This window comes from Rana temporaria, chromosome 1 (genome assembly GCF_905171775.1).
Source record: "Rana temporaria chromosome 1, aRanTem1.1, whole genome shotgun sequence".
Classification (NCBI taxonomy): Eukaryota; Metazoa; Chordata; class Amphibia; order Anura; family Ranidae; genus Rana; species Rana temporaria.
In genome coordinates, this window is record NC_053489.1 from 101,632,004 (window position 1) to 101,657,654 (window position 25,651).

At 43.5% G+C, this 25,651-nt stretch overlaps 1 protein-coding gene across 2 annotated transcripts in view; it reads right to left on the reverse strand.

The window, feature by feature from the left end:
* Positions 1-25,651, reverse strand: part of LOC120929744 (beta-hexosaminidase subunit beta-like) — an 88,351-nt gene that overhangs the window by 15,276 nt on the left and 47,424 nt on the right. For both annotated transcript variants that reach the window (XM_040341435.1, XM_040341434.1), the window contains exons 7-10: positions 13,878-14,010; positions 10,813-10,993; positions 9,579-9,665; positions 6,705-6,777 (exon numbers count right to left, since the gene is read on the reverse strand). In XM_040341435.1, coding sequence (XP_040197369.1) covers positions 6,705-6,777; positions 9,579-9,665; positions 10,813-10,993; positions 13,878-14,010 — 474 coding nt within the window. The remainder of the gene's footprint in view (positions 1-6,704; positions 6,778-9,578; positions 9,666-10,812; positions 10,994-13,877; positions 14,011-25,651) is intronic.

Here is a 25,651-nt window from a genome sequence, read left to right on the forward strand (position 1 = left end):
TGATCTATGTGCAGGTTACTCCCAATAAACCTAAAATATGCTTATAAAGTCATTCTGTATAGTGTACAGAACTCCTTCAAATTTGCAATACTGTAAGAAGCAATCGGTCGGTGTTAGAAAATCATAGCTGGCTGCAGAATGAAAGAGAAATGCACATTTCAATCACAATTCATCATGCAATGGCTTGTGTAATTGGGGTTTTCCTAAGACTAAGAAACATTGGCCTGTCAGCAACCACCAAGGACAAGATGATTTGTCAGCAGAAATATAAAGGGGCTTTTTTTTAGAAAAACTTAAGATACCCATAGACATTAGCTGATATGCAAATCAATTATGAAGAATTATTTTGAGGAACCAGGGATTATGAGCTTTCATGGACAATAGAAAAACAGCAAATATTTGATCAGTTGGCATACTGCCTACACAGCTTCTGGGACAGTGGCAGACATATTAGTTGTGCATTGTGTGCTGCCTCAGGGTCCCATGGACAAATGGGTCCTTTATTAAAACCAATCCAACAAGGGAGGAGAAAAAAAAAAAAAAAAAAAAAACACAGCATCCAGTATTCCCCTTTGCACTGGGAATCAGTAAATGCGCTTACAAGAATTTGAAGTATGTGACCCTTTGATAGGTCTAGATTATTTACAGTGGGAAAATTAATTATTTGATCCCCTGCATATTTTGTACGATTGCCCACTTAAATTCTAGACCCTTAATTTCTTTGTATCATAGGTGCATTTTATATGATAAAGACAAAATAGCAACCAAAGATCCAGGAAAAAAAAAATCATATGATACAAATGTTATAAATTGAGTTGCAGTTCAGTGAATTAAATAAAGTTTTTGTATTAATAAGTAAAACATGACAGTACTTTGTGGAGGAACCCATTAGTTGGTTACCAGGTTTGCACACATCTCAGAGGGATTTTGGTCCACTCTTTACAGATCTTCTCTAAATTCTTAAGGTTTCTTGGCAATGCAAAGTTTCAGCTCCCTCCATAGATTTTCTATAGGATTAAGGTCTGGAGACTGGCTAGGCCACTCCATTACCTTAATGTGCCTCTTGAGCCACTCCTTTGTTGCCTTGGCGGTATGTTTGGGTCATTGTCATGCTGGAGGACCCATCGCCAGGTGCTCTGGTTGAGGGAAGAAGGTTCTCATCCAAGATTTTACAAATGCATGGCCCCGTCCAGTGGCTCCTCAATGCTGTAAAGTTGGCCTGTACTTTTAGGAGAAACAGCCCCAAAGCATAAAAGGTTTCCTCCTCCATGCTTGACTGTAGGCATGGTGTTCTTAGGGCAAGTCAGCATTGTTCTTCCTCCAAACCTGGCAGGTCGGGTTAAAGTCAAATAGCTCAAATTTGGTCTCATCTGACTAGAGCACTCTCCCAATCCTTCTCTGAACCATTTAGAGGTTCATTGGCAAACTTCAGACGGGCCTGTACATGTTACTTCTTGAGGAGGGGGGAGCTGCAGAATTTCAATTCATGGTGGCATAGTGTGCTGCCAATGGTTTGTTTGGCGACCATTGTCCCAACTACCTTGAGATCATTCACAAGCTCCTTCCATGTAGTTCTGGGCTGATACCTCACTTTGCTTATTATCATCTTTAGGCTGCATTCACACCTAGGCGACAAAACGCCTGAAGCGCGACGCTCGATACGCTGGAGGGGCGAATTTCCATTGCTGTCTATGAGATGGTTCACATCTCACGCCGTACGCCTGAAAACAAGTCCCGGACCCTTTTTTCAGGCGGCATTGGCGTTCGGGCATAGACAGCAATGGAAATAATTTGTGAAAAAAAAAAAAACGTTAAACAAATCGCGGCGTTACAATGTGAATGCAGCCTTAACCCTTGAGGCAAAATCTTGCATGGAGCTCCAGACGGAGGGCGATTGATGGTCATTTAGCATTTCTTCTATGTGTAAATAATCACTCCAACAGTTGTCTCCTTTTCACCAAGCTTCTTGCTGATGGTCTTGTAGCCCATTCTAGCCTTGTGAAGGTCTACAATCTTGACGTCCTTTGACAGCTCTATGGTCTTGCCCACGATTGTGAGGTTTATGGAAGAAAGATTCTGTGAAAAGGTGTCTTTTAAACAGTTTTTTGTTAGACACACCTTCTTAAATTCACAGGACTAATCTATGTACCACATACTGTAGCCAGTATTATTGTTGGTTGGTAGGGGGATCAAATACTTATTTTACTCACTGAACTGCAACTCAATTTATAACATTTGTATCATGTGTTTTTCTGGATTCTTTGTTGATATTCTGTCTCCATCATTTAAAAAACACACCTATGAGAACAATTATAGACCGTTTAATTCTTTTAAAGTATGCAAACTTCCAAAATCTGCAGGGGATTAAATAATTATTTTCACCACTATGTGGAAGAGATTACACAAGTGCTTGTTATTTGAACATATACTCTTAGCAGGATCTTGGTGCACATTTGTCTGCTCATTTACTGAAATCCCATGCAAAGCTCTATAATAGCCTCTCTCTTTGCTGCTAGGTACATAGTGCCCTCTGTATAAGGACCAGACCTAAACCAGACACTGGAAGGCAAAAAAGGAACAGTAAAAGTATATTAATGTTACATTTATAAATAACAAAAGGAATGGACTAGAAAATAACATAACACAAGGGATAGCACAAATAGCTCAGTGAACAATACAGTTCACAGGGACTGGGAACAAGGTAGGCTTCAGCATCCAATACTACAATTTGTGGCAATGAGTTATTGGCAATGAGTTATGCATCATACTGACAAGGACAGTATGGGTGCTGGAGGGAGGTCTTAAAATCCTTCTTCTGTTCAGTGGGCCTCTGCAATCTGTCTGCCACTGTCCTGGTATTTAACATTGTGTTCCAACATCATAAGCCACAAAATAATAAACTGGCTATGGGTACCTTACATGTCATAATAAAAACAGTTTATGATTGATTGCATGATAACTTGAAACAAAAGCCTAAAATAGAAAAGAACTGGATGGTTTCACTGACAAAGAGAAGAGACCAAGGTATTACAGATGTCACATCCGGATGGATAGATGTGCAGAATACTAGCAAAGGAAAACCTCAAGGTCCATTAGCATTTACAGTCTAGACGCAGTGGTTCTCAACCTGGTGGTCGGGACCCGATCAGGGGTCAAAAGATGATATGCCAAGGGGTCACCGAATCCTGGGCTGTTCCTGAAGCCCACACCACTCTCCCAGCTTTTTTGCGGCCACCCATCAGGGCTATCCCTGGAGTCTGTGGGCGCCCAGCTGGGCTATTCCTGGAGCCCGTAGCGGCCCACTCAGCCTCTTCGCAGGCACCCATTCAGTTTACAGCATGGTTTGGGGGGCAGAGACTAGAGGTAAGCTGACTGATGAGGAATGTGAAGTGGGAGGGGCTGGAGGAGACCCTATCTCCCGATTTCGGCATAGGTGTCACTGCTACGAGACACCACAAAGTCAGAGACACAGTGAAGCCAGAGACACGGTAAGTAACACTACCTGTAATTATAGTTGCCATTTATAGGACTCAGGTAGCGCTAAATGTCTGTGGGTTAGGGGCGCAAATTACTTGTCTTGCCTTGGGTGCCGACAACCCACGCTACAAAAATAATTTTACCGTTAGGGGTCCCCACAACTTGGGAGATTTTATCAATGGGTCACAGCACTAGAGGGTTGAGAACCACTGGTCTAGAGCAAGGGTCTCCAAACTTTGTAAACAGAGGGCCAGTTTATTGTCCTTCAAACTTTAGGGGGGCCAGACTATGGGCAGCGGGAGGGAAAAAGTTTCAGGCATCAGTGGGAGTAAACAAAGCCATAATTAAAATTAGCAGGAGGAGCAGTGTCAGTGAGCCATATTGGGCCCCATTGCTGGGTATAGTGTCTTGTATCAGTGGGAGGAGTAATGCCCCAATTGCCCTCAAATTTAAGTTTTCATTGAAGAAGAGGTCCCCGCTGATGCAGCACTATTATTTTTCTAGGATTTTTAACCTTGATCACGCCCCCAGGCCACAAAACCCTTAAGTGGTGCAGCACTGAGATATAGCTGCACTGTATTGATGGATGAGACACTAACAATGTAGGTGGAACGGCCAAGCATGAGACAAAATTCTAGTACAAGAGAAAGTAGCAAGATTTTAAAATGTATGTATTGAAAAAAAAAAAATTAAGAAAAAGGGGAAGGGGGTTCAGGATTTAAAGCCCAACTCCAGCTTTCTGTCACTTTAAAATAGTTTGTTTGGACCGGTCTGGTCCAAACTGTCTTCTCTAAACAGATGTCCTCAATGTGAGAGTTGTATAACTTCTTGCTGCCCATCCCCCCGCAGATAAACTGCTGCACGTATATGGATCACGTATATGGTACGTAATCAGTGCTTCTGGGTCGGGGGGCATGCACGTGCCGCTGTCCCAGCTATGCGAAAAATTGTTACAGCGCAAGTTGATCAGAGGGTCCCGGCCAGTGATTGATCAGGTCCGTCATTCACGGAAGGGAGCTCCGGACACAGACAGGCGATCTTGCTGTTTTTTATTCCTTGCAAAAACCAAGAACGCTTAGTAAAAGCAACACACACATTATTAGGCACGCATTTAACCCCTTGATCACACACTAGATGTTATACGCTTCCTAGCCAGTGCCATTAGTACAGTGACAGTGTATAGTATTAGTATTGATCATTCCATTCGTATCACTGGTGATGTCAATATGAATTTGTAAACCCTCCAGCCAGCGTCAAATTGCTCGCCACACTCTGACAGTCCCACTATAAGTCGCTGATTACCGCCATTAAAAAATTATTTCTAGTATCTATACCAAACGCTATAACTTTCAAGCAAACCAACTATACACTTGTTGGAATTTTTATTTTTCCAAAAGATATGCAGCAGAATACATTTCGATTTAAATTCATGAAGAAACCCAGAGATGATCAAATACCACTAACAGAAAGCTCCATTTGTGGGGAAAGTTATAAAAATGTAATTTGCGTACACAATGTTGCATGACCGCACAATTGCCAGTTAACCACTTGACCTTCAGAAGATTTACCCCCTTTCATGACCAGTCAATTTGCTGCTTTTTGGCACTGCATTACTTTAACTGCCAATTTCACACAGAGCCCTCTTAGTGGTATTTGATCACCACTAGGTTTTTTTTTTCTTTTTTTTCTTGTGGCATCAACAAGAGATATTTTTTTAATTTACGGTATTAAAAAAAAAAAAACATATCCAATAAAACCTTTTTGAAGAAGCACATCTTTTCATAAATTTACGCCAATATGTATTCTGCCACATATTTTTGGTTAAAATAAAATACAGTAAAACCTTGGTTTGAGAGCGTTTTGCAAGACAAGCAAAATTTTTTAATAAAATTTGCCTTGATATACAAGCGATGTCTTGATATAAGAGTAGCGTCATGTCACAACTGAGTATAAAAAAAAAAGAAGAGGAGCCTCCAAGTGTAGCAATAGGGTTACATTTAATGAAGGTACAACATTTAGCAACTTATTGCAACACTTAGAGGTGCCGCTCTTCCCTTAATTTACATAGATTTCCTCTCACTTCCTGTTTGGCTATGGGGCAGGAAGTGAGAGGAAATCTCTGCAATGGGACAGGGATGGTAAGAAATAAAGTGAGAGGGTCTCTAACCGCCCCTTACTCCATCAAAAAGGAAAATGAAGTGTTGCCTATAGTTCTAATTTAAGCACAAATTTCTGATAATTTTATGGAGAGGACTAAGAAGATATAACCATGCCAATGGTGCAGCAGAAAACATAGCACAGTGAGGAAGGTTTGTGGTCCAGGATGATGGGACAGTCAAAATTAGAAGCAACTCCTACCCCCCCCCCCCCACAGTTGCGGTATGCCTGCATACCGAAAGCAGTGCGGCCGATTTATGGGGGGCGTTATACTCATTTGCCTCTCAGCCCAGTCTGCCCCATAAGACTGGCTCTACACTGTTAGCAAGCCGGTGGGGACTCTTTCCGTGCTGCCCCCACTGCAAAGTGCTGGCCTGGGCCTTGTTGGCCTAGGCCAGGATACAGTGTTGCCTAACAGTGCTTGGTGCAGTCACTGTGTGCCGTTTTTAACAAGGGAGGTGCCGGTTTTTATTCTCTCCGTCACAAGAAAGAGCTCGGTCCTGTCCGGTCAGCCTCTTTTGCCGATCAGCAGGAGCCAGAGGTTAATCATTGGCCAGCACCCTCTGATCGGCTTGTGCTGCGACTGATCAGTGCTCATCCCAACTTGATTTTGTTCCAGGAGTGGGAGCAGGATGGAAAACAGTGCTGCATACTGTATGCAGTGGATTTAAAGTGACAGAAAGCTGAATTTGGGTTTTAAAACCAGGCCTCAACATTTCACCACCTCAGAGTTTTAGTAACCTCTCTTCTTCATCCCACTAACCAATGAGGTGGCCTTACAGGTCACTAAAGTGTCCTGTTGGATAGCGGTACATCAGGGAAAGCAACAAAGTCCAAATAGAGTGGAGGCATGGCTGTGTTCTGCTTCGGGAAAACCAGTAATATAAAAGTGAAAATTGCCACAAACAAAAAAATAAATAAAAAACACACACAACTAAAAACAGAGCACTGCATAGACTAGGAAAAGTCTGCTGTGGGGCATGTCAAGAGCAAAATAAGTGTCTTGTAGGAAAATACAGTGCAGCCAAAAGACAGTCCAGTATTGTATAATTCTTATTAAAAGAACGTACCTGGTTATGGTTATCAAATACTTCCTGCCAAACCATGTAACCCTTCCCCAATTTGGACATTATACCAAGAATTCTGGAAAAAGAAAGACAGGGAGGAGAAGTAAAAATGGAGGACACACTAGAACATAACCCGTAAAAGGTGTTCCACACATACACATTTTTTTTACTTTTTTTTTTATTATAAAAAGGAGGGGGATTCCAACTCTGTTTATGTACTTCCTGTAGTCAGTCGTCAGACAGAAGGACATATGGAAGGTCTTACAGAACCAGGAGGTCTCTTTTTCATACATGTAAGCCAGTCTAATTCATGCAATAGAACGGCCTCTTAGCCCCAGGGATTGCTATGGGTTCCACCTCCCAGATGGCTAATAAGGCAATTGGTCTCCGATTGCATATCTGTAAGGTAGGCAATTCCATCTCCTGACCACCAATGTTCAGAAGCATTTTTCCCACCGATTACCGCATTAATGTACTGGAAGAGGTAGAGCAAAAGTTATTTTTAAGAGCTCCTATGTTAAAGTGGTTCTAAAGCCTTAGACCCCTTTCACACTGAAGCGTTTTAGTGTTAAATAGCGCCATTAAAACGCTCTCCATGCATCTCAAGTTTTGGGCGCAGAAAAAAAAAAAAAAACGCCCCTCTCCATTGAAATGAATTGAAAGCGCTGTAAAAACACCTTACCCTTTTCACACTGAGGCACTGCAAAAATGCCCTAAAACATTAGGGTCTTAGCGGTGCTTTACCAGCACATTGGGATTGCAGATGAGGCTTCGCTCGAATAAAATTAGGCACCTCGGCTTATACGCGAGTATATACGGAAATGTATTTAAACATTTTAATGAAATCTGAACAAAGCATATACAGTGCCTTGCGAAAGTATTCGGCCCCCTTGAACTTTGCAACCTTCTGCCACATTTCAGGCTTCAAACAAAGATAAAAAAACTTTTTTTTTTGAAAAATCAACAAGTGGGACACGATCGTGAAGTGGAACAAAATTTATTGGATATTTCAAACTTTTTGAACAAATAAAAAACTGAAAAATTGGGCGTGCAAAATTATTCAGCCCCTTTACTTTCAGTGCAGCAAACTCTCTCCAGAAGTTCAGTGAGGATCTCTGAATGATCCAATGTTGACCTAAATGACTAATGATGATAAATAGAATCCACCTGTGTGTAATCAAGTCTCCGTATAAATGCACCTGCACTGTGATAGTCTCAGAGGTCCGTTTAAAGCGCAGAGAGCATCATGAAGAACAAGGAACACACCAGGCAGGTCTGAGATACTGTTGGAGAAGTTTAAAGCCGGATTTGGATACAAAAAGATTTCCCAAGCTTTAAACATCCCAAGGAGCACTGTGCAAGCGATAATATTGAAATGGGAGTATCAGACCACTGCAAATCTACGAAGACCTGGCAGTCCCTCTAAACTTTCAGCTCATACAAGGAGAAGACTGATCAGAGATGCAGCCAAGAGGCCCATGATCACTCTGGATGAACTGCAGAGATCTACAGCTGAGGTGGGAGACTCTGTCCATAGGACAACAATCAGTTGTATACTGCACAAATCTGGCCTTTATGGAAGAGTGGCAAGAAGAAAGCCATTTCTTAAAGATATCCATAAAAAGTGTTGTTTAAAGTTTGCCACAAGCCACCTGGGAGACACACCAAACATGTGGAAGAAGGTGCTCTGGTCAGATGAAGCCAAAAATCGAACTTTTTGGCAACAATGCAAAACGTTAGGTTTGGCGTAAAAGCAACACAGCTCATCACCCTGAACACACCATCCCCACTGTCAAACATGGTGGTGGCAGCATCATGGTTTGGGCCTGCTTTTCTTCAGCAGGGACAGGGAAGATGGTTAAAATTGATGGGAAGATGGATGGAGCCAAATACAGGACCATTCTGGAAGAAAACCTGATGGAGTCTGCAAAAGACCTGAGACTGGGACGGAGATTTGTCTTCCAACAAGACAATGATCCAAAACATAAAGCAAAATCTACAATGGAATGGTTCACAAATAAACATATCCAGGTGTTAGAATGGCAAAGTCAAAGTCCAGACCTGAATCCAATCGAGAATCTGTGGAAAGAACTGAAAACTGCTGTTCACAAACACTCTCCATCCAACCTCACTGAGCTTGAGCGGTTTTGCAAGGAGGAATGGGCAAAAATTTCAGTCTCTCCATGTGCAAAACTGATAGAGACATACCCCAAGCGACTTACAGCTGTAATCGCAGCAAAAGGTGGCGCTACAAAGTATTAACTTAAGGGGGCCGAATAATTTTGCACGCCCAATTTTTCAGTTTTTTATTTGTTAAAAAGTTTGAAATATTCAATAAATTTCGTTCCACTTCATGATTGTGTCCCACTTGTTGATTCTTTAAAAAAAAATTACAGTTTTATATCTTTATGTTTGAAGCCTGAAATGTGGCAAAAGGTCGCAAAGTTCAAGGGGGCCGAATACTTTCGCAAGGCACTGTATTTCTATATAGTGTTTACTTGCCTCTCTCAAAGCACCAAGTGTCGCTTCTATCTGATCTCTGGTTCCTCGGTCATCTGCACGAGTAACTTCTGACAAGTTTTCCCAACACCAAAAAGTAAAAAAGGTGAAGGAGCTCCAGCACACAGCCTGTTTTCGTATCCATTTTTTGATTTGTATATGGAACAAGAATGTGTTATATCACTACTTTGTCTTTTGAAAGCGTTGTAATGTGTGTAACCAAAAAATTACTTGATTCAATAACAATAAAAAAATAAATAAAGAAAAAGTGGTTGCGTTCAAAATTTAAAGCCAGGAGAGCTTTTGGAATGGCATTCCGCACCAAACTAAAAGATAGCATCATGCCATGTTAGCAACGCTGGCTGAGACAACACTTACTGTTGAACATAGTATGATTCCAGTTTGCAGTAGTCTGTACCAAAGCCATGCTCCGCCATAAACTTTGTAATATCAGGATTGGATTTCCTAAAGGATTAATCAGACACGGTTATTGGTTTGTAATAAAGCCATAACATTTTTACATGCAGCTTTGGGTTCCAATCTAATGCATTGCACAGTGCTGTCCTTCCGACATGGAGTTTTACCAAGGAGGAGGAAAGCACAAAGTGCTGGTTTCCTGTTCCTTCATTATCCAATCACAGGCTGGGATGTTGCATAGATCAAGCTGTACTGTTCAATTTCACTACAGCCTGCAGAGAAATTTCTAGGGGAGCAGAGTTTGGTTGTACCCTTGTCAAGATCCACCGGCCTCAGAACACATTTTTGGCAAGTACAAAAAACAGGCCCCATGTGTGTATCTAAACACTTGGCTAAAAATTTCTGCTTCAAGTAAAATGAAGATTGCTTCACATGTCGAGCAGTGTACAGGTTTGCTGCAAAAACTCCAGTCAAGCAGAAATGGGCATTTAACCTAAAGCAGAAGACACGGCCTACCATCTGACCTTACACACACCTGCTATCTATAGTATATCACTCTAAATAGAGAGGAATAGATTGCAAAATAAGGTGATGCACACTGCATCATGCACACACAGGTGTCCCCCTCAAGCACATGGCTTGCTGAGGGGGCATCCAAGGGAAGAAAAAGCCAAAAGTGCCAGCAGGGGGACCAACAAAGAAGGAGTTAAGGGAACGCTCTGTGCAATATCGTTGCACAGACCAGGGAAGTAGAACCTCTGTTATATTAAATTGAGAAAAACAAAAAAACCCACAACCACCCTCCCTTAGACATCCAAACCTGCAAAAGGGAGGCTTCAAACTAATTTCAAGGAGGTGGCCGGCCACCCCCCCCCCCCCAATAAAATGCAGCCTGATCAGTGACAATTAAATGCACCTATACCAGTGCCCAATGAAATGCAGCCCGATCCCACAGCTGCTGTGGCTGGGCTACTGGTCCTGGGGCCGGCTGCTGGGGTCATCCCAATCGGAGAATTCCCCAGTTATTTTAGGTATAAGAGGTGTGTGAATCTCTATGGCTTATGAAGATAACTACCTGCCACGGCTGTTTACATTTTAGTGTGTGCACAGCTTTCATCGTCTACAAAACAGTTTTGTGGATTTAAATTGTTTTTTTTTTCTCTGGCAAGGAATACATCACACAACATTAACTCACCAGCAAGAGAAATCTACCTCATCCCCTCCTAAATGGATATATTTGTCAGGAAACAAGCTGCCAACTTCTTCAAATAATTTATACATAAACTCATAAGTGCCATTAACAATCGGGTTCACGGGTCCAAAACTTCCACTTGGCTCTCCATCTTTGTAACAGGGAGTCAAAAGATCTTTTTGGCCTAAGGTAGAGAAAAAAGTATTGACTTTACAAAAGATGGACACGGACATACAAATCCTACTTGTTAAACATCCTAGCATTCTTCCGTAGTGTCCCCTTTAGAGTGTATGGACACAGCATACAAGGTTGGAGGATAATTTACGTTAAAGTGGAGGTTCACCCAAAAAATAAATTTTTAACATTAGATTGAGGCTATTTAAGGGGAGCAGAAACGGGTATTTTTTTTTTTTAAATCAATGCCGTACTTACCGTTTTCGAGATAGATGTTCTCCCGCCACTTCCGGGTATGGGCTGCGGGACTGGGCGTTCCTATTTGATTGACAGCCTTCCGACCATAGCATACAGCGCGTCACGAGTTTCCGAAAGTAGCCGAATGTTGGTGCGCAGGCGCCGTATAGAGCAGCACCGACGTTCGGCTTCTTTCGGCAACTGATGACGCGCTGTATGCGACCGTCGGAAGTCTGTCAATCAAATAGGAACGCCCAGTCCCGAAGATCATACCCGGAAGCGGCGGGAGAACATCCCATCTCAAAAACGGTAAGTACTGCATTGATTTAAAAAAAAAATACCCGTTTCTGCTCCCCTTAATTAGGCTCAATCTAATGTTAAAAAAAAAAAAAAAAAAAAAAAAAATTCGGGTGAACTCCCGCTTTAAGTACAACAAAGCAAAAATCTGATTGCCCGTTATCAAAATGGCACCTTTTCATTCCATTTGCTACTGCTTTTATATACCAAGATCATCTAATTAGTGCAAAAATAGGTCAATTATAACAATTAACCACTTTGCATCAGGGCCAATTCTGGAATTTCTCTTAAATGTAAAAAACATTTTTGCCAAAAAAATTACTCAGAACCCACAAACATTTAGTATCTTATTTTTTTTAGCAGATCACCGTGCAAGGCTAGGCTCCTGCAGAATACCAGTGCAGCCGTCTGCCTGTAGATCTTTTGGTAATAGGGTCACTGAAGAGCAAGAAAAGTCAATGAACCAAAAGGGCGTTCACCAGCATCCTCACAGTTTAACCGCCCACTGTATATATACACACACGCGTCGGCAGAATGGCATGGACAGGCATTATCACGTACCTGTACGTGGCCCTTTAAATGACTGCCGTGTGGTCTGCAGCCTACCCTGATTTCCGCCATTGCTAGTGAAAAAAAAAAAAGCCATACAACTATCCCCTATTTTGTAAACGCTATAACTTTTGCGCAAACCAAACGCTTATTCAGATTTTTACCAAAAATATGAAGAATACGCATCGGCCTAAACTGGAGGAAAACATTTTGTATATCTTTTTTGGGGATATTTATTATAGCAAAAAGTAAAAAATAGTTTTTTTTTTTTCAAAATTGTCGCTCTATTTTTGTCTATAGTGCAAAAAATTAAATACCACCAAAAGAAAGCTCTATTTGTAGGAAAAAAAAAAAACAACGTCAATTTTGTTTGGGAGCCACGTTGCACGACTGCGCAATTGTCAGTTAAAGCGACGCAGTGCCGAATCGCAAAAAGTGGCCCGGTTTTTGACCACCCAAATGGTCCGGGGCTGAAGTGGTTAATGAGGACGGTTACAAGCCTTCTGCCATGGTGGAAGGTGGGTCTTGCATTTCACTGTAGTTCATTCACAATGAACATGAGGGGTGCAGGGTTGCTGCTTTAGTAACATGTTACTAAAGATGAAATTAGCCTTTATTCAAAAAGAACCAACTATAATGATTGAAATTTAAAAAGGGGTTGTAAAGCTTTTTTTTTTTTTTTTTTTTAAACCACTTGCCGACAAGCCGCCGTAGTTTTACTACGGCAGCATGGTACGGCTGTGCGAAACATTATGTTGCTTTAATGGTCCCAAAAGTGTCCGCCATAATGTCGCAGTCCCCAAAAAAAAAAAAAAAAAAAAAAAAAAAAAAAATCGCAGATCACCGCCATTATTGGTAAAAAAAAAAAAAAAAGCCATAATTCTATCCATTTTGCTATAACTTTTGTGCAAACCAATCAATATGCACTAATTAAGTTTTTTTTTTACCAAAAAATATGTAGAAGAATACATAATGTCCTAAACTGAGAACATTATTTTTTTCCCCCTTCAAAAAGTGGGATATTTATTATAGCAAAAAAGTAAAAAATTGTGTTTTTTCAAAATTGTCGTTCTTTTGTTTATAGAGCACGTTTGGGTACAGCGTTGCATGACCGCACAATTGTCAGTTAAATCGGCGCAGTGCCAAATTGTAAAAAGTGCTCTGGTCAGAAAGGGGGTAAAAACCTTCTGGGGCCGAAGCGGTTAAATAACAAACATGTCATACTTACCTACTCTGTGCAAGGGATTTGCACAGAGGGGCCACAACCTTCCCCCTCTGGGGTGCCCCTGTGGAGCTCCAGGCTCCTCCTATTCTCAAGTGCCCCCATGGAGACCCACATTCCCTGGGGGCACTCTCGTGCAGGCACGCTCCCCAGTCCTGCTGCGTTCATTGACACAGAGAGCAGGACTCAGCCCCATCCCTGCTGCTATCTATCCAGCCAATAAGGACCCGAGACAGCAGCTGGTGCTGGTGTGCTCATCCCCATCGCTGGAACGATCGGGTTCAGGCAAGTAAAAAAGGGGGGCTGCTGCACTACAAAAGGTTTTCCACCTTAACACATAGAATGCATTAAAGGTGAAAAACTTCAAGGGTTTACAACCCCTTTAATGCATTTGGCAAAATGTTTAGACTTTGTAATCAGCATTTGGGTGACTATTTATGCATCTATATCTAGCCATCTATCAGAACTGTAATGTAGACAAGGAAATCATTTTGAAGAAAGCATTCATCTAATAAAATGCACATCATATTTAAAAGTATAAAGTAATAGAATGTAGAAGCTCACTTTAATGTGCACAAACCATACTCACCATTACCCCACGAGTAAGTGTGCCCTGGAGTATCAAACTCTGGTATAACCCGAATTCCTCTTAGTCTAGCAAACTCGATCACTATGCGTATGTCAATGAAATTATAAATATGTGTTGATGCCTGATAAGCTCCCTGAAATCAGAATATGTTTATTAGCAAACAGTCCACTTCATATCACAAGTAATGCAAGGTTTTCCAAAACATGCGCAGAACTCACCTAAAAAACACATGCATATAAAAACAGGCATTGGATCCAGAGATATGCAACTGAAGAAAGGCTCTATATTCCATGCAATAGACCACTTTGGCTTGCCCCTCTCAAGCCTTCCTATAGGCCAATTAATGTGATGGGGGCACCTCTGGCCAATCGGCAGGGCTCCTCAGGAGGCAGCAGGTCAAAGGTCCTCTACTTCAACATCGGAATATAGTTTCCACTGCCTGCAACCTTCAGATCTTATAGTAATATTTACATGTAGTTTTCACCTAAATTCATCTATACTTATGTATTTTTTGTTGTCACAAGCTCAGGTCTATATGCTGGCACATATTCCAATCTGGGATTGTGGTTCCCTGATACAATTTGATTATTCTACAGAAAACTGTTTATAGACTGTATTGTTCTATTTTTGAAACATGTACAATAGATGTATTACTGCGGCTCAATTATTCTGTAGGCCTATGATGTCAGAAAACAGGCAAGATTCCAATAACCGATTCATAATCATGTTCTCTGCAGAAAAATATTGATAGTTTGTGATATTAGGACAATCTATTGCTTTGCCCACAGCCACTGTACTGCCCATTTTAAATACAGCGACGTTTGAGTCTTTAGTAGGATTATTAAACGGAACCAAACAGAAGGTACTAGATCAGCTATAAATAATAATAATAATAATAATATGCTCTTCCAATTATAACTTGTCTCCTGAACCACAAAGGCTAGGTTATAATTGGAAGAGCATAATAATATTATTTATTTATATCCGATCTAGTACCTTCTGTTTGAGTCTTTAGTAGGATTATTAAAACGGAAACCAAAAGTTCATAGACCGACTCCTTTTTTCAAAATGTTCTTTAACCACTTAAGCCCCGGACCATATTGCTGCCTAAAGACCCAAGGGGTTTTTACAGTTCGGGACTGCGTCGCTTTAACAGACAATTGCGCGGTCGTGCGACGTGGCTCCCAAACAAAATTGGCGTCCTTTTTTCCCCACAAATAGAGCTTTCTTTTGGTGGTATTTGATCACCTCTGCGGTTTTTATTTTTTGCGCTATAAACAAAAATAGAGCGACAATTTTGAAAAAAAATGCAATATTTTTTACTTTTTGCTGTAATAAATATCCCCCAAAAACATATATAAATTTTTTTTTTCCTCAGTTTAGGCAGATACGTATTCTTCTACCTATTTTTGGTTAAAAAAAAAAAAAAAAAAAAAAAATCGCAATAATCGTTTATCGGTTGGTTTGCGCAAAATTTATAGCGTTTACAAAATAGGGGATAGTTTTTTTGTATTTTTATTTTTTAAATTTTTTTTACTACTAATGGCGGCGATCAGCGATTTTTTTCGTGACTGCGACATTATGGCGGACACTTCGGACAATTTTGACACATTTTTGGGACAATTGTAATTTTCACAGCAAAAAATGCATTTAAATTGCATTGTTTATTGTGAAAATGACAGTTGCAGTTTGGGAGTTAACCACAGGGGGCGCTGTAGGAGTTAGGGTTTACTTTGTGTGCGTTTACTAGTGTAGGGGGGTGTGGCTGTAGGAATGACGTCATCGACCGTGTCTTCCCTATAATGGGAATGATGCGATCGATGCGCCGACACAGGGAAGCACGGGGAAGCCGTGTTTACACACGGCTCTCCCCGTTCTTCAGCTCCGGGGAGCGATCGCGACGGAGCAGCTATAAACAAATAGCCGCGCCGTTGTCCCGGATCCCTCCCCGAGCGGACCGGACCTCCGCATGTACCGGGGGGGGGTCCCGATCGGACCCCCCACCCACGTCTAGCAGAGGACGTACAGGTACATACATGTGCCTGTCCGTGCCATTCTGCTGACGTATAATGTACATGAGGAGGTCGGGAAGTGGTTAAAAAATAAAAAAATGGAACCGTGCCAATTGCTACTTGTAACGGTATGGCCCGTGGGACCCAGAGGCTCTTGAAGGGTGTGGGGTACTCCTGTTTCAGCTTCACCAATGACTCTTGTGCCTAGGGTCATCCTATGTCCACTAGGGGCATAGGATGACTGAGAAATTATATCTTGGATTAGACGGGACAGTAATGATAATTCACATTGTATTGCAGGATATCTTGAAATATTACAGGTGGTTGATTCTGAACCCAACAGGTCAATAGGAGAGTGACTCATTCAATGTGGAACATAGACTGTTAAGGGGGTAATTAAGTCTGCTACAGTCATGTAAACTAGCCTTAGTCTGGCTTCTGAAGACCTTTTCATTGTGTGATGCTAATTAACACTGTTTTGTGTGAATTTCTATTGATGATAAATGTGTATTGTATAGCAGGTGAGAAAAGCTGGAGTCTTGATGTCCGACTTGTCAGCAGTAGCCAAATAGCTCATGTGGATTATATCAGTGCCAGAAAGTCTGACTTAAGATGTGTATTGGCTCCTTGTGTCATGTTGTGGGTGGAGTTAAGCCATTGTTATTTGGTTGCTGACTGTATATAAAGAGCCTGAGTTTACCATTAAATTATCTATCCGTTTTGAATCAGAGAACAGAGCTGCGTCTCGTTTCTGGAGAACCCATATGGGCCGTGTTCGTCTGCTGGATTGTGGAGTGTCGATAAGCTGTTGTGGGTTGGTGGAATGGAATATTGTATACAGCGTTAACCCCTGACCGTTACACTACTAATAGAAATATACCAACAGTGATATGGTAAGTAATATGGCAGTTCATTACTTTCTATATATTCTAGATTGGGTACTCCATTAAAATGGCATCCACCAAAATAATTATTTTTGTATTTGCATTGGGTTTTGGGAGCGAATGACCAATAACGGATACAGTGAGGGGAAAAAAAAGTATTTGAACCCCTTCTGATTTTGCCCACCAACAAAGAAATGATCAGTCTATCATTTAATGGTAGGTGGAACAGTGAGAGACAGAACCAAAATATCCAGAAAAATGCATTTCAAAAAAGTTACAAATTGATTCGCATTTTAATGAGTGAAATAATATTTGACCCCTTTGTAAAATATGACTTGTACTGACTTGTATGACTATGTACTTGGTGGCAATCACAGAGATCAGACATTCCTTGTATTTGTCCATCAGGTTTTCACACATCTCAGGAGGGTTTTTGTCCAACTCCTCTTTGCAGATCCTCTCAAACTCAATACATTTTCGAGGCTGACATTTGGCAGCTCGAACCTTCAGGTCCCGTCACATATTTTCTATGGAATTAAGATCCGGAGACTGGCTAGGCCACTCAAGGACCTTAATGCGCTTCTTCTTGAGCCACTCCTTTGTTGCCTTGGCCATGTGTTTTGGGTCATGCTGGAATACCCATCCACGATCCATTTTCAATGCCTTGGCTGAGTGAAGGAGGTTCTCACCCAAGACTTGACAGTAGGGCCGAAACAACTAATCGATTAATTGGCAACTAATCGATTCTGAAAATAATCGATTACAATTTTCATAATCGGTTAATCGGCCAGTAACATAATGGGGTTAAAAAAACTAAAATTAGCCCTTTATAGTACAAAAAAGCAAATCGCTCCTGTAAATATCACTTTCACTGTCCCACAGTAAATAAATGAACCCCTTACAGTAGCGATTATTTGCTCTTTTTGTACTTATTTTAGTTTTTTTAACCCCCCCCATTATGTTATTAAACATCTCAGGTCTGGGTCACACCTCTTTTTTGTTATTTTTTTGCAGAAACACTCTACAGTTCATTTACATGTTTCCTATGGGACACGTTCACATCTATGTTTCTTTTTCAACTGCTGCGTATTTGGAAAGGGCAAGGACGTTTTAACGCAAAAGGTGCCATTTTGTTTTTTCTGGTTCAATGGAGAAGCTGCAGAAAAGCATGTGATGCGTTTTTGCGGCAATTTGTGTTTTGTAATCTGCCCAACAACAAATTGGCCCAAAAAAAATTCAAAATGCTATTTTTTTTTAAGGTTATTATCCGATTAATCGAAACAATAATCGGCCAACTAATCAATTATGAAAATAATCGTTAGTTGCAGCCCTACTTGACAGTACATGGCGCCCTGTCCATTGTCCTTTCGATGCAGTGAAGTTATCCTGTCCCCTTAGCAGAAAACCACCACCAAAGCATAAGGTTTCCACCTCCATGTTTTACAGTGGGAATGGTGTTCTTGGGGTTCATGGTCATAGGCAGCATTCCTCCTCCAAACACAAGTTGAGATGATGCCAAAGAGCTTGATTTTGGTCTCATCTGACCACAACACTTTCACCCAATTCTCCTCTTAATCATTCAGATGTTCATTAGCAAAGTTCAGACGGGCCTGTACATACGCTTTCCTGAGCAAGGGGGGACACTGCAGGAGTTCGGTCCTTTGCGGCGTAGTGTGTTACCAATTGTTTTCTTTGTGACTATGGTCCCAGCTGCCTTGAGATAAAATGACAAGATTCTCCTGTGTAGTTCTGGGCAGATTCTTCACTGTTCTCATGATCATTGAAACTCCACAAGGTGAGATCTTGCATGGAGCCCCAGACTGAGGGAGATTGACAGTTATATTGTATTTCTTCCATTTGCTAATAATAGCACCAACTGTTGTCGCCCCTCTCACCAAGCTGCTTGGCGATAGTCTTGTAGCCCATTCCAGCCTTGTGTAGGTCTACCAACCTTGACCCAGATATCCTTGGACAGCTCTTTGATCTTGGATATGGTGGAGAGATTTGAATCCGATTGATCGCGCTTCTGTGGACAGGTGTCTTATACAGACAACAAGCCGAGATTAGGAGCACTCCCTTTAAGAGAGTGCTCCTAATCTCAGCTTGTTGCCTGTATAGAAGAAGACACCTGTGAGGCAGAAATCTTGCCGATTGATAGGGGGATCAAATCCTTATTTCACTTATTAAAATGCAAATCAATTTTTTACTTTTTTTAAATGTGTTTTTTTGGAATTTTTGGTTATTTTGCCTCTCACTGTTAAAATAAACCTACCATGAAAATTATATAGACTGATCATTTCTTTTGTCAGTGGGCACATGTATGAAACCAGCAGGGGTTTAAATACTTTTACCTCACTATACACATATATACGCATACTTTTTCTTTATTCCATTGCTATGCAGACAGTAGATGGCAAGCTGTGTTGAGAAATAAACCTGAACAACAACACAAGGAAGAAAATGCAGATTTGATTAGGCCTCCAAGGTTCAGGAACAGTTCCCGACACTGTACCCACCTTTAGATACCTTTGGTGTGCATACCAGACAAAACAGTTAATGTTTGTCTAAGGGGGTTAAATTACTCAGGGATGTTACTCGGGACGGGGAACTGCTAACATTTGATCAATTGAAAGCCAAACATGACCTTCCAAACTCGCAATTTTTTCGTTATTTAAGCCTGAGACATGCATATCGGTCTCAGTTTGGATCTCAGAAGGTTGAATCTTTCCCTTCTAGGTTGGAAGACTTACTGATGACGGAGGAACTTTCCAAGACCTTGTCAGTAACCTACAAAGAACTGTTTAAGGCTAGCCCCAAAGCGTTACTCAAGTGCAGAGAGCGGTGAGGGGCGGAGGTTCCGGGAGTACAGGGGGAGGAATGGGATGAAATGTGGGACCGTCCATTTAAATATTTAGTGGCAGCAAGAGACAGGCTAATGCAGTTTAAATTCTTACATAGAGTATATTATACCCCGGCCAGATTGGCACCGATATATCCATCGGTGCCGGCCGAATGCTGGAGGTGTACGTTTTCCCCTGCTGACGCGCAACATGTGTTCTGGAATTGCCCCCAGATCCAACAGTTCTGGACTGGGGTCACGGCCTGTATTGCAGAGGTGCTGGGGGTACCGGTCCCATGGGAAATTAGTGTCCGTTTACTGGGTCTGGTGGAAGAGGTGGTACCGTCTAGGGCTCACAGAACATTATTGAGTATCTTACTGTTTTATGGGAAGAAGGCCATTTTGCTCGAATGGAGGAATTCAGGGGCCCCTGAAATTGCTTTTTGGAAAGGTTTGGTGAACGCTATGCTACCGTACTATAAAGCAACGTACCTATCTCGGGAAATTCGAGAAGGTGTGGAGGGCCTGGTATGAATCAGATCACACGGTTGGGTAAAGGGACAGATGACTAATTTATAATTAAGTACGTATATAAGCTGGCCAGAGGACTTATTCCAGGTGTTTCGGGGATGCTGTTTGTGACATGCCACAGAGGGGAGTATTTCTGCTGAAGATGTCCTAGTTTAAGGCTGGTGGGGGAAGGGAACTGAGTAGGGGGGGTGGGGTGGGGGGGGGGATCCGGGAGGGTTTTTGTTTTGAATATGCCATCTGCGATGGCACAGTTGTTATGTTCCCGGTCATGTTGGCCGACAGTTAACCTTGGCGGTGTGCCAAGGTATGTTTTTCCTTTTTTGTTGTATGTGCATAAAACCTTTAACCACTTCCAGACCTGCGCACGACGATGTACGTCCATTTTTTTTTTTTTTTTTTGTAAAATTATTTTTTATTAAGCTTTCAAAACACATATACAATAACAGGCCACATATGTGACCAACATTGACCGGTTAAAACACAGAGACCGGTGTACAGAACCCAAACATGACAAAAACTGAAGGGAGGAAAGGAAAAAAGAAAAGAAAAAAAAAAAAAGAAAAAAAAGAAAAAAAAAGGGGGGGGGGGAAGAGGGGGGAGAAGGAATGGGGGGACCGAAATGCTCACATTGAACCCCGTCAGCAGGTGCCGAACGGGCTAGGATGGATGGAAATGACGATATGGGTCAGAGCACAACCGATCCCCCCCATACAATATACCCGAGACTCTTCCACCTACACCCAGCTCCAGTGCCAAATCCAAAGACGTATGGCCCCATTCTCTCCCAAGGAGCCCATCCATAGCATTAGCTTACCCCAAGATCCTCCACAGACCTGAATTGTCCCCCCTATGCGTGCGGGTCGTAGTTCTCCCCAGTTCCTCCCATTCAGGATTCCCCGACCACTGTAGCTGCCAGGCACTGAACTTCTCCATCGATGTGACTTAGTCTGATACCGTGTCTGTGGAGGCCATCCAACCCCCCCACACCTTATCGAACTTGGTCAATGCCCCTCTACTCAAGTATGTGGCTTTGTAAAATGGGATGGCTTTGTTGACTAATACCTTCCAGGCTGTCACCGTCGGGGCAGAGGAACTTTTCCAAGAAAGAATGATTCGTTTCTTAGCATAGAAGAGCACAAGAATGAGAAGCGTCCTTACAGCCCTAGTCGTCACTAGGGGTTCGACCAAAAGTAGCAAGCACACCTCTACAGTCATGGGGATTGAAATAGTAGTGACAGACCGGATGCAATCTACCACTGCCTGCCAGTACACCTGAATCTGGGGGCACTCCCAAAAAATATGCATAAAATCGGCAGTAGGCGCGGAGCACCGCCAGCAGGCCGATCCCTGACCCCTGAACATTCTAGCCAGCCTGGCAGGAGTCAGGTACGTATGTAGGAACTTGTAATGTATAAGTCTGTCTCTTGTAGAGACTAAGGCCTGGAAAGCCGCCCCCCAGACATCGTCCCAGTCGTCCCTGTCCAATCCCGTGGTCACCGAGTCCCAAGCACGCCTACAAGGCGACAGCAACCCGGTGGTCTCGGGGAAAAGGTCTTTATAGAGGCTGGAAACCTCCTTGGGAAGTGGTTCACTACGAGCCAGTGACTCCAGGTCCCCAGACTCCAGAACCAACGGATTCCCTCCGAACTGTGCCTGAAACGCATGGCGCAATTGTAGGTATCTAAAAAAATGGGTATTGGGTAGGTCATGTCGCGTTTTCAAGTCATCAAACGTCCTTAAGGTACCATTTACTACAACATGGCTCAAGGTCTTAATCCCGTAGGCCGTCCATACCACCGGGTCCGGGTAGTCCAGAAAGTGGACCAAGTTGGGATTTCTCCATAGGGGCGCGTGGGGGGAGAAGGTAGCACGATCAGTAGGTCTTAATGCTTGCGCCACGACCCATGCTCTGATCACTGACCTCATGGAAGGCGTTAAGGGGTACGGGGCCCTCGGGCCCCTGTAGACTAACCGGGAGAGTGCCTCATAGGAGCCCACGCAAGCAGCTTCCAGCGACACCGCGGCATCATCCGGAGCAGAAGTCAGCCAACGGTGTGCTACCGTCAACTGGCCGGCCAGGAAATATTTAGAAAAATTGGGCACCGCCAGGCCTCCCTCCCCCCATGGCTGTTGGAGAATGGTCAACTTAAGGCGGGGTGAACTACCCTGCCACAGGAAAGAGGATATCATGCCATCTATGGCCTTGAAAACCGTCTTTGGTATCCACACTGGGGCGTTCCTAAGCGTATAGAGCAGGAGAGGAAGGATCTTCATTTTAAGAAGATTAACCCTACCTATGAGGGACAGGGGGAGATTTTTCCAGGAGTTCAATTTTTTGGAGACGACATTCAGCAATGGGGACACGTTAAGTTCAATAAAGTTCGTTACGGAGTTAGTAATCTGTAGCCCCAAGTACCTAATTTGGGTCACCCACTGTAGGGGGTTTGAGGGGTCGGCCCCTCCAGGGGACACATGGGAGCGGAGTGGGAGGATTTTGGATTTGGTCCAGTTGACTTTGAGGCCGGATACCTCAGTAAATTTGCCCATCAGTGACAGTGCGGCATGCAAAGAGGGGCCAGTATCCCCCAGAAATAAAACCAGGTCGTCCGCATAAAGAGTTACCGACTCAGTCAAAGTGCCCACCCTGATACCCTGGATTAGGGGCGAAGATCTCAGCGCAATCGCCAAGGGTTCCATCACCAGGGCAAACAGGCCCGGTGACAGGGGACAACCCTGCCTGGTGCCCCTGGATACTGGAAAGGCGCCCGATACCTCGCCATTCAGACGAATTGCCGCCACTGGTCTATCATACAGCAACGATATCCATTTGAGAAATACAGGCCCAAAGCCCATGCGCTCCAGCACCCGCGTCATGTAGCCCCAATCAATGGAGTCGAACGCCTTTTCCAGATCGAAGAACACCAGGGCCCCCCCGTGAGATATTTCTCCGTCAATTTGCGTGTGCGTGTATACCCTGCGAATGTTAATGTCAGTAGCCTTTTTGGGCATGAACCCCGTCTGGTCAGGAGATATCAAATGGTCTAGGCAGGACATCAACCGATTGGCCACCATCTTGGTCAATATCTTGAGGTCCATGTTCAGCAGCGCAATAGGCCTGTAGGACGAACAGTAAAGGGGGTCCTTCTCAGGCTTGGGGAGCAGGACCACATGAGCCTCATACCAAGAGGGGGGGCATACTCCCTATCTCCAAACACTCCCCATAAAGGTTCAGTAGTCTGTGGGACACCACCTCTGAATAGGTCTTATACCACTCTGCCGGAATGCCGTCAGGGCCCGGCGCCTTGCCGTTCGGGAAGGAGGCAATAGCCACAGCCAGCTCCTTGGAGGAGAAAGGAGCCTCCAAAAGCTTGACCGCCTCTCCAGGCAGCACCGGGATCTGAATGGAATCCAGCAGGTCCGTCAGAACCTGGTTGTCATATTGTGGGATAGCCGCATATAGGTCTGAGTAATAGGACACAAACGCTTGTAGAATACCTTCCCTGTCCCGTACCAGAGTGCCCCCAGTCGTGTAAATACATGGAACGGACACATGTGATCTGACATCTGCTGCCAAGTAGGCAAGCAGTTTCCCATTCTTGTCTCCTCTTTCAAATAGATCCTCTGCCCTACGCCTAAACGTGCATTGTGTAAGTGATTGTAGGTGGACCAAGAAAGCTCTTCTAGCCATCTGCAACTCCACAAGTGTGGAGGCAGAGGGCGCCTCAGCATGGGCTTTCGCACACCGAATCTCATGCGCCTGGAGCGCTTCCGACTCAGAGTTCTTTTCAGTCCTGGCAGCCTTAATAGCAGCAATATATACTCCCCGGGTGGACGCCTTGAACGCATCCCACACCATGTGTCCACCCGCAGAGCCTTCATTCGCCTCCCAGTACTCCGTTACATGACCAGAGACCAGTGACTCAACTGATGGTTCATCTACCCATCCCGGGTGCAGCCTCCAGAGTCTCAGACCACCCCCACCGGGACGACTCAGTGTCACCTGCAAGGGAGTGTGATCCGAGAGTCCCCCGGCCAGGTAATCAACATCCGTCACCTGTGGTAGGAGGGCCGGATTCGCGAAGGCAAGGTCTATACGGGAGGAGGAGGAACTGACGTGGGAAAGATAGGAGTAACCTCTCTCACCAGGATGTTTCCACCGCCACAACTCCTCCACAGCCGCAACATCCGCCCAGTGCCTGAGGTCGAGGTTTCGTGCCCGATTGGGGTTAGAAGCATCCAACCCGTAGTCCAGTACATTGTTAAAATCCCCAGCCACCAGCAATTTTAATGGGCCAAAGGTGGCAATCTTCTCTAAAACCAGATATAATACCTCTTTGTTGAAGGGGGGAGGGATGTACACATTAGCTATGGCCAGCAGCTGGGAGTCAACAGTGAGAACCACAATAGCATATCGCCCGTGGGGGTCTGTCACAACATGTTCTATATTACATTGCAGTTTCTTGTGCAGCAGGATGACCACACCCCTTGCATATGAGGAATAAGTGGAGTGTACCGCTCTCTGTATCCAGTTCCTATTCAGGGAAAGAGTTTTACTACCCATCAGGTGGGTCTCTTGCAGGAGAACTATATGTGGGTTTAGAGATTTAAGGTACTGTAGAACTAGAGATCTTTTGTATTTAGAGTTTAGACCGCGGACATTCCACGACACTAGCTTAATATCATTCATCAGGTGGGGGGAGGCAACATGTTAATGCAAGGTAAATCAAGCATACGAGGAGAGAGGAAGCTGGACACAGAGAGCCATTGAATAATATATCACAGCAGTTCAACAGGGTGTGACACTTAGAGCATTGCACATTGTACAGTGTAGCACATATGGAGCGAGGCCCCAGGGCCAATAGGGGGTGGAGGCACAGAGTCAAAGCCTCATATAGAAAGACAGGGGAAAGGCAAAAAATGCCTGGGAAAAAAAGGAAAAAAATTAACAACCAAAAGTTAAAACAAAAAAACATCATTAAAATCCCAACGCCCTGTTTGCTCCAGGCGAACCAAACTAAAAAACGGTATTACCGCCGGAGAAACTTTATACCCAAAAACTTAGAAATCAGGTGTGAAACGTCTCAACAGTTCATCCACTCCAAGAGAGAAAGTAAAGGAAAAAAGAAAAAAGTTCCCAGGGGTTCCAGGGAAACACAGAGAAATTTCAAACCGTGCTTAACAGTACCTGTTGCTCCTGTCAGGAACGGATGCTTGACCACGCAGAATAGTCCATCCATCATTGATCTACAAAGTTCAGCAGCCAAGAGCAACCGGAGTGTAGTAAGGAGGTACTGCAGCAAGGAACCACTGCTCCCAGCAAGGGCAATCGTGATGAGGTAAGTAACTTTTCCTCCCTAGGCCGACTGCGCCGTCACCCAGCCTCCACAGGCCTCTAGGCCATCGAATCCAGCCAATCCACCGCCTCTGCCGGAGAGTCAAAAAATTTTGCAGAGCCCCTATGGATCACCTTTAGGCGGCTAGGGTAGAGCATGCTATACACCAGGCCTT